Raw genomic sequence first — 8,436 nt, 5'->3', positions numbered from 1 at the left:
TAGCAGTTCCTGAAAATTCTGATAATCAGTTATTAGGATAAGCAAGATGGATGGATGGATGTAAAGTGTGGATACCAAAAAATGTGGCACCAGATATTTTGTTCAAAACAATATTTTCTTAATATTAGATTTCTTTTTTTCTTCTTTTTTTGCAATAAATTAATGCAGACATATTAAAGCTTGGATGTTAAAAGACAAGGCTCAGAGTAAGATACTGCTGCTGGAATAAAAAGAATATATTTATAATAAATATTTTTTCTGCGTTTGAACTTGTTTGACCATTAATAAAACCTGTATTTGTAAGTGGGGAAAAAATTATAATTAACAGAAACTTTCCAAAAATGTGGTTAAATGAAAAGTTAAAAATGCCACAAAATCATGTGATTAAATCAATTTGTAAAATGTCCGCTTCAGCCTATGTAAAATCAAATTTAACCCTAACATAAATATATTTAATCTGCCTGCAGCGAGCGTTTCGGGTTGTTGTAGGGCTTCCCCCCTGTTCAGCTGCGCTCAGTGCACACCTTAGCACTTTCAGACCTTGATGGACAAAGTGAATATGTACTTTAGCCCTCCTGCATACTCTAATCCCCCCATGTTGTATCTCCTCTCTGTGTCAAAATCTCCACGGTTGAAGCTGAGAGGGAGAGGAAAGGGAGGGCTATTGGGGTGGTGGGAGGCTCGGTAATTCATGCACACATGTGCCTGCCTGTTCCTCCAGTGACAGGGGCCAGGAGGAGGGGCACATGATAAATTGCCTTCCACCGGGGACCTCCGAGCACAGCCACCATGATGTGGGTAAAAATGGAAATTGCTCCCTTTTCACCGTCATTACATCAGTTTAGGACGCGTGTGGGCCTTATATGCGCACCGGTGAGGGGAGTTTTTTTTTTTTTTTTCTTTAGCGTGACTAACCGCTGCGAGATAAAACGAGAGGCTGATGAGGTATTCTTGATGATCATGATGATAACTGGAACTGCAAGGCCAAACAAAGTAAAGCATTAGAAGAATCAGCACACGAAACGCCCCGGTTTGCCAACGTCGGATAGACGCACACAAAAATCTATTTTGTCCGCAAAGTTTTCCGTAGCACTTCAAGCATCTCAGCGAAAGCGATCAACAAAATGCCATTTAGAAATCGATTTAGTTGCTCATCTTTGCGAAAACATGTTCGTCTACATCAGAGATTATCAATGCAAACATGCAGTTGACCCGTTATGGCCATAGAGCTGGATTGCACATTCGCGAAAATCAAACTAATTTTGCGCAACTTGGATCGCTTTAATCGCTCACTTCTTTGCGTCAACGTTAGATTTACAACTGATTAGAGGCAAACTAATTCACTGCATCCAAGAAGAGGGGGAAAAAGAAGTTGATTCATTTGCATAAAACTTTCACCAGTCAGATTTGCAAAGAAAAAATATTAAAATTTTAAAAAGAGATAAAGTCAAATAAAAAAAATGCATGTGAAATTTGTATTAAATTGTTAATGCATTTTTAAAAATCGCCGTGAAAACATTATCTCTTTTATGAGTGCATATAAATATAATTATTCCAATTATATCTAGAAATGCATGGACTTTTGTTGTCATAAAGTGTCAGACGGGGGGACGTCAACATTCTTGATGAAGATTTTTAGGCGCATCACTCGTTTTATGAAGCACACACCTATCGAGCTTCTTCTAAGCAATGCATTGATAAAATTCATGAAAATCCGCGTAGCAAAAGTCCGCTTTATTTTAAGTGTGTGTAGACACACACATACACACACACCAAAAGTCTGACCTATTTTTAAAGTTTGAATTTTTGAAAGAAAGAAAGAAAGAGAGAGAGAAAGAAAGAAAAACACAAAGAAAGAAGGAAAGAAATGTGGGTTTTTTTATGTTTTATGAAAGCCTTGGAAACTACAGGCCTGTGTGAGTATAAATGGGAATTATATATTCCCAAGGCCAATAATTTAACAGACCAGTAAAACAAATTCTATTGAATTTACAGTGAATTTGATGTTTATCCTTGATATTATTCAACTTAGGAGCTGAAGAAATGAGTTCAAGAAAAAAAAAGAGGCACAGTAACATACGGAACAGAACTGCTTCTTATTTTTCCCCAGAATACATACAAAAAAATACCAATATCTCTTTCCATCACCTGAAAAATAACGGGAAATTTAAATGTGGACATGGTTTGAAATTTTAAGAAACAGACATGCATGTAAATTTTTTTTTTTCTTCTCGATGAGACATTAAATAAGAACAAATACAATCATAGCAATTTCAAATGAACATCGAAATGAAGATCCCTACGTTTGTTAGGTTTTCTAACATATGCGTGTTTTCATTTTTACCTATAGAATTCAGCTTCAACATAATGCACTTTTTGAGTTGCTCAAATATTTTTTTTTCTCCCCATAACGCAGCTGTTACCGCCTGCTTTAAGCCCCACATATAAATAAATACAGTTCAAGTCCACGGATCCCGTCCATAAGTTTAGCGCAGTTAATATAAAAGTCTTTATATTTGCATTCTTAGTATTATAAACTTTTCGAAGTCTTTTTTTTCTTCCTCACTGATATCCCAGCGCAGACGCTGTGGTGAGTCTCTGTCCATACAGTGCATAAGGGGAGTAGTAGGGGCCAGTGGCGGCGGGGACTGGAACAGGAGCGCCGGGGGTCGGCAGGGGACTTTTAGAGTACGGGTGGTAGCGGCTGCTAAGTCCTAATGCGTGATGCGGGCTCCTTAGAGCCAAAGTCCCGGGACTCCCTGGGGCTCCTGACGGTGGCATATGCATATGGCAGGCCATGGCCGCTGCTGCAGCGCTGGCCAGTGATGAGGAGCCCGGGTAGCCCGATATTAACTTCTCCGCCCCGGTAAAAGCAGTGTGTGTCCTTAGGTGGTTCAGCAGCTCCTCTGAGGTGGAGAAGCGCTTGTCGCACGGTCCATTTGCCGACACCCAATTACAAACATGTGGGAGAGGGTCATTGGGGAGCATGAATCCGTAGGGGTACAGGGGGTGTCCGCTGAATGACGGCGCGGTGGTGTGGACGCCGTGGATGGGGTGTGTGGGGTACATTAGTGGGTAGCTGGACTTGAGGGCGCTGGCGGCGGCTGCGGCCGCAGAGTCGTGTGTGCACGTAGCACCGGCTGCGCCCGCTAAGTGACTGGCACAATGGTAACTGAGGCAGTAAGGATCTCTGCACAGGCTGGCTGACATGATGGACGGGGGAGAAGCTCCGGCCAGGGGGCTGGATCCAGCCTTACTGCAGCCCAGCGAGTTGGCCAGCTGTGCGTTTACCAAGCTTCCTCCGTGGGGCAGGAAGTGCTGAGGGTAACCGGCATAGGCCCCGGCCAAACTGCCAGGGTAGGTCATGCCAGCAGGGGGCAAAGGGAACACTGTTTGTCCCGGTTTGTAAGGGGAAACTGGCGCAACGAGTCCTGACCCGAGAACGGACGCGGAGGACACGGAGGTGACAGAGGAAGACTCCGAGGAAGATGAGGAGGACGTTTTGGTGCCAGGGGTCGCCTCCTGATGTTGGTTAACCTCCACGTTAATTCCACCGCAGCTCACGCTTATCCTGCTGTGGCTGGTGGTGCCAGAGCCGTCCGCCGTGCCGTTTTTGTTACAGTCAGACTCCTTCTTCTCATCTCTCTCCCCGCATTTCCCCTCCGACGGCATGGGAGAGGCGGAGGTGCTGGAGTTGGGGCTGCCAGTCCGCGGCGTGAACGGCTGGCAGGTGGCGCTCGGCACTCGGAAACCGGACTTCTCCCCAGCCGAGACGCCCGAGGACGAGTCCTTCTTGTCCGTCGGCTTGGAGTAAGGTTTGAAGCTGGATTTGTCGTCCACGCCGATGTCGCTCAGCTTCAGGGGGCCAGATTTAGATTCCTTCTCGCTAGATCCGTTCGGCGTTACGGAGGAGAGTTTAGAGGAGGGCGGCGGGTCCGGCTTGCCGATCTGAGAGCAGGTCTGCGCCAGCAAAGCCAGCGGACTTTTCTTGGCATCAAGCTGCAAAATTAAAATGAACATATAAAATATAGTCCTTTACATTTCTATGTAGAACTTTGCTGAATTTTACACGGAGTATGAGTGTATTTCACTAGAAACAAAATAATAATTCTGATCCAAATATTTAGGGTGATATGAGAAGACACAAACAAATCTCAAGTCTAAATACATTTAAAAGCATTTGTTTTAAATGCTCGCCTTACCTCTATCGGACTAACTGGGGTGGAAGGCAGAGGTTGCAGATACTCCGGATGCAAAATGTGTCCAGACCGTGCCGTAAGCATTTTCAAAACCTTGATGGGAAGTCGGTTCGCTTGCCGTAGTGGATCGGACGGAGGTGCGGAGTGAAGAAAGGGCTTGTTGATGCTGCTATTCCGAGAACTGCTGCCGCCGCCTCTGCTGCTGCTGCTTTCCCACACGACACAAATTTCACTATTTTTCAGGGCAGACGCCGAAGGCGACGTGATCATGTCCCAACAGTCAGGAAATGAAACGGCGATGCATTCATCAGATTCATTAAGAAAAACCAGCACCAAAACGTAAAACAAACAGGGGGAGAAAAAAAAGCTAGAAAGTCTTTTTCTGTCGAGAGAAACGAGTAAAAGGATCGCAAAACGCCTCAGTAATATGTAATCCCTGGTTGGAGAGGAGGCTGCAAGGCGCGGCAGCTTGGAAGGGAAGGAGACCAGTGAGAGGTTATCGCAGATCCGCAGCTGCGTCCTGCACCGAAAGCGCTGCGCCCCGTGTGTGCGCGTCTGTCTGCAGGTCCTCGCTCTGTACTCCCGAAGCACGAACTGGTAGGAATTTTCACTTCAAAAGCAGCTGAATTAGTCCGAGATTAAAGCCTTTGCCGCCTTCCAATCAAATGGGACCCTGAGGTGATTGGAGGGTCAAGGGGATGTGACGTTCTCCTCTTTGTAAGCGCCTCTGTTTTGACAGCTCGGGGGAGGAGATAGGGGGAAAAAAATATTATGGTTGCTGTGAACGCTTGTCCCTGGCGTTGAGGAGACATGGAGCTTGGCTCGTACCAAACCCAGTGCCGCTGCTAGAGGGGGTCTGGTGGGGCTGAGGGGGGATATTGCCTATAATGATGCATAATGAAAATAAAGGATTCCTAATTCTTGATTTCAATCAAAACATATTTTTAGGACACTTTAATTTAGAACATGACAAGTCAAAGAGTTTCAAAATGTATTTCCTCATAATCTTTTTTTTTAATTTCCATATTTTTTTTTTTTTTGCTTAGCTTTGCTTCACTGCTTCATCTTATTTCTCATTGTATCATCCTTGTTTACATTTTTATTGCCTTCCAACCTATTTATGTTAATGAAAGCACTTTATCTTGCTCTTTGTTGTGAATGAATATCTATATCTGTAAATAAAGACTGACAGATATTCATTTATGCTTATGCTAATTCCTGACCTTGGTAGCAGGCCACTCCCACTGACCCCATATACATGTTGTAGTAAAATTCCAGAAATGATGTTCCTCTCTAGAAACATCCAAGGCCACGCTAGGCCTAACAGCAACAATAAATGTCGTATTTAGTTTTACAAACAGTGTTGTAGACTGGGTTACAGTTCTGGTCCAACCCTAGAACTTAACTTAGGGAGATTCCAATACACCGCCACTGAAATATAGTTCACTTTACACCAGACCTAAAAGTAGATCTAAGATGACTATTGCTAAAATGTACAAATGGAAAATAACATTATCCAAACAATTTTTTATATTACCCATTCCCTGATGTTGACATGGTGTTACATATTTATTTCATCCTTACTCTGGAAGTTTGGTCAATGTGCCAGAAACACAGAAACTTTTTTTTTTTTTTCAAAATTAACCTGTTCAGCAACAACACGTTCAACTGACACAAACTACATATTTATTAATCGTAGTTTTCAGAGGGGAAAAAAGATACATGTAGTTTTGACATCATTTCAGAAACGTTTTATGGCTTTTATCACAAATCAAATTTTTTATTTATTTATTTATTTTATTTTTTACATAGAATGATAAACCAGATCTTACATAATTTATTGTCAGAAATAACACAATTACTGCACTATACATCTAACATCTTAAGTACCAAATCTTGTCACTAATTTATGAATTAAGTAATATAATTTATATTTGTAAATTACTATTTGTGTGATAGTTATGGTGCTCTTGGGAGACCCCTGTTGGCGTAGGGGGTCCAAAGGGTCTGGAGGTTTTTCTCACTGTAACGCAAATTGTTATTTTAGTCACGTTCAAAAATGTCAGTACTTTCAATCCTTTAGAGATTGGAATTGATAAATTTTCAAGTTTAACACAAAAGTAATAATTATTATTATAAACAAAATACCCAAGACATTTTCAGTCAATAAGTAAAACATATAACTTCTATTTTCCTCAGAAATCGGTTTTGGCCAGAGAAAGCCTGATCAGTGCACAACTCAGCTTTTGTTGTTGTTGTTGTTGTTGTTGTTTGTTTTGTTTTCTACAAATTATAGATTTTTGTGATTTCATGATGAGTTTACCAACCAAGCAGTTTGTGCTCCTATAACAGCCACGACACTACTTCTTATTCCCACCGTGGTGCATCTTAAGAGTTTTGTCAGGAGGTCTTTCCAATTTATGGACTTCCCGCCTCATCCACCGACAACCATCAAACCAACCGCTTCGGTTTAAATTCCCTAAACAGACAAGCGTTGACAGGAATAGACCAATGCAGTGATGGAGGGATGCGAATGTCACATGTTTTCAGTATAATATACACCGCCCTTCTATTTCTATCTCCACCCCTCCGTCAAGTGTCAATTCTGCTCCGCCGCAATCAATCAGTTATTTGTCAGGCGCTGTCAATCCATCGCTTGATTTATGTCAGCTATTGTGGCTGATTACATGCAAGTGTTGCTGCTGGCGAAGTGAAAGGAGAACAAACGGAGGGACGCCGTTCAAAAGACACCAAGTTTTTGTTAGTATTGTTTTTTTATTATTATCATGATTATCATCCGCAGAGTCGCATCGTCTCGTTTAATTTTAAAATGCATCTGTTAAAACACGCGTCCTCATTTTTAGATTTATTTGAGGGAGACAAAAGCATACGGACTTAACCTCGAAAGCTTTTATTAAATAGCGCCTGTAACTTTCGGAGTTCTGAGTAAAAACACCTCGAAGGTGGTATGTACATGATGAAACTTTAATAACTTGCAGACAGCCTCGCTCACATGTTGTGCAGAAGCTGTTCGTGCTTCCAGGTGCGAAAATACTTTTGCTATAATCGGCCGATTATGGTGTTAACAAGAAGCTTTGGGGGGGGAATAACACTACAGCCATTCAATGTTGTAAAGTCAATGAAACAAAGGGCAATAAAGATGGATTGCAAAAAACAAAGGTGAGTGGGGTTAAGCTTATTATTAAGTTATTTCCTACAAATAAGTTTTAGCTAAAGTGAGGGAACAAACCTTAAGTTTTTTTTGTTTTTGTTTTTTTTTTTAAAACGCCCTTGTCATTTTTGACCAAACGCATCTTTTGTGTTGCTGAAACCTGTCATCTGCTGAAACGACACAGACGCGCAGCACTATAAATTAATCATCATAATAATAACAATAAGACACCCAGACATTTTTTATTGTGATGCCAGCTCTATTTTATTTGCATACAATGGAAATGATTTATTTTCTTTAGAGGGTTATAAAAAAAAAAAGCGTAGAGGAGAGAAAGAAAAGAAGAGGGATGGTCTGTCAGGCCGTTCAGAGAAAGGAGAGGAAGAAGAGGGGGGGAGGGGGGGGAGAAGTTTAAAATGCCTTGAACTATTCACCGCTGAGATGGCTAATCAGTATTGAGGCTCCGGGGCAATCGGGCAGCTTTTCAATGTGGTTTTCCCTTTCATCTCAATCGGGGGATGGAGGCGCTCAATTAAAAGCCTATCAGTTTGTAAGTAAATCAACGCCTATCAAAGTTGTCACATCAAACAAAACGATTATTATTGCAACCCGCCTCTGCCATTAATCTCGTTCTGTGGTAATCTGCTTGACAGGTCGACTTGGAGAGCAAGAAAACCTGGAGTGGACAGTGAATGAGGATAAATTCTCCTTAAATAGCTAAAAAAATAAATGAATACAAAAGCAAACATGTTAGTAAAAAAAATATTAACTAATAGGTGAAACTTAAAGGAGATGGGAAAAACGTCAAATTACTGCATAAGCGTCGTAATATTTCATTTAAGGCCTGCAGTAATAACACAAGTAAGAATATCATTGAGTCGTAATTATAAAGTTTCAAATTAGCACGTCTTCGTGTGTGTGTATATATATATATATATATATATATATATATATATATATATATATATATATATATATATATATATATATATATATATATATATATATATATATATATGAATCAAATAGAGATGTGTTCCGTCACAAAATGTTTTTACTTCTGTT

General features: G+C 41.2%; 1 protein-coding gene across 1 annotated transcript; it reads right to left on the bottom strand.

The window, feature by feature from the left end:
- Positions 1–1,864: 1,864 nt before the first annotated feature.
- On the bottom strand, positions 1,865–4,912 carry LOC102230480 (zinc finger protein 503). The gene is made up of 2 exons (XM_005809535.3): positions 4,203–4,912; positions 1,865–3,999 (listed from the first exon to the last, which is right to left on the bottom strand). Exons 1-2 carry the CDS (start codon positions 4,467–4,469, stop codon positions 2,563–2,565), a joined length of 1,704 nt encoding a protein of 567 aa, XP_005809592.1. The 5' UTR covers positions 4,470–4,912; the 3' UTR covers positions 1,865–2,562.
- Between the last annotated feature and the right edge of the window lie 3,524 nt (positions 4,913–8,436).

This window comes from Xiphophorus maculatus, chromosome 22, assembly GCF_002775205.1.
Source record: "Xiphophorus maculatus strain JP 163 A chromosome 22, X_maculatus-5.0-male, whole genome shotgun sequence".
In the NCBI taxonomy this organism is placed as follows: Eukaryota; Metazoa; Chordata; class Actinopteri; order Cyprinodontiformes; family Poeciliidae; genus Xiphophorus; species Xiphophorus maculatus.
The sequence above is the reverse complement of the archived record's forward strand: the minus strand, read 5'-3'. Positions and strand labels throughout refer to the sequence as shown.

What these genes read in the sequence shown, in the direction of transcription:
- LOC102230480 (XM_005809535.3), bottom strand. Translation starts at nt 4,469, where the DNA reads ATGATCACGTCGCCTTCGGCGTCTGCCCTGAAAAATAGTGAAATTTGT. An exon ending in CCCCAGTTAGTCCGATAGAG is followed by an intron (nt 4,000 to 4,202) that starts GTAAGGCGAGCA and finishes TTAATTTTGCAG; the next exon opens with CTTGATGCCAAGAAAAGTCC.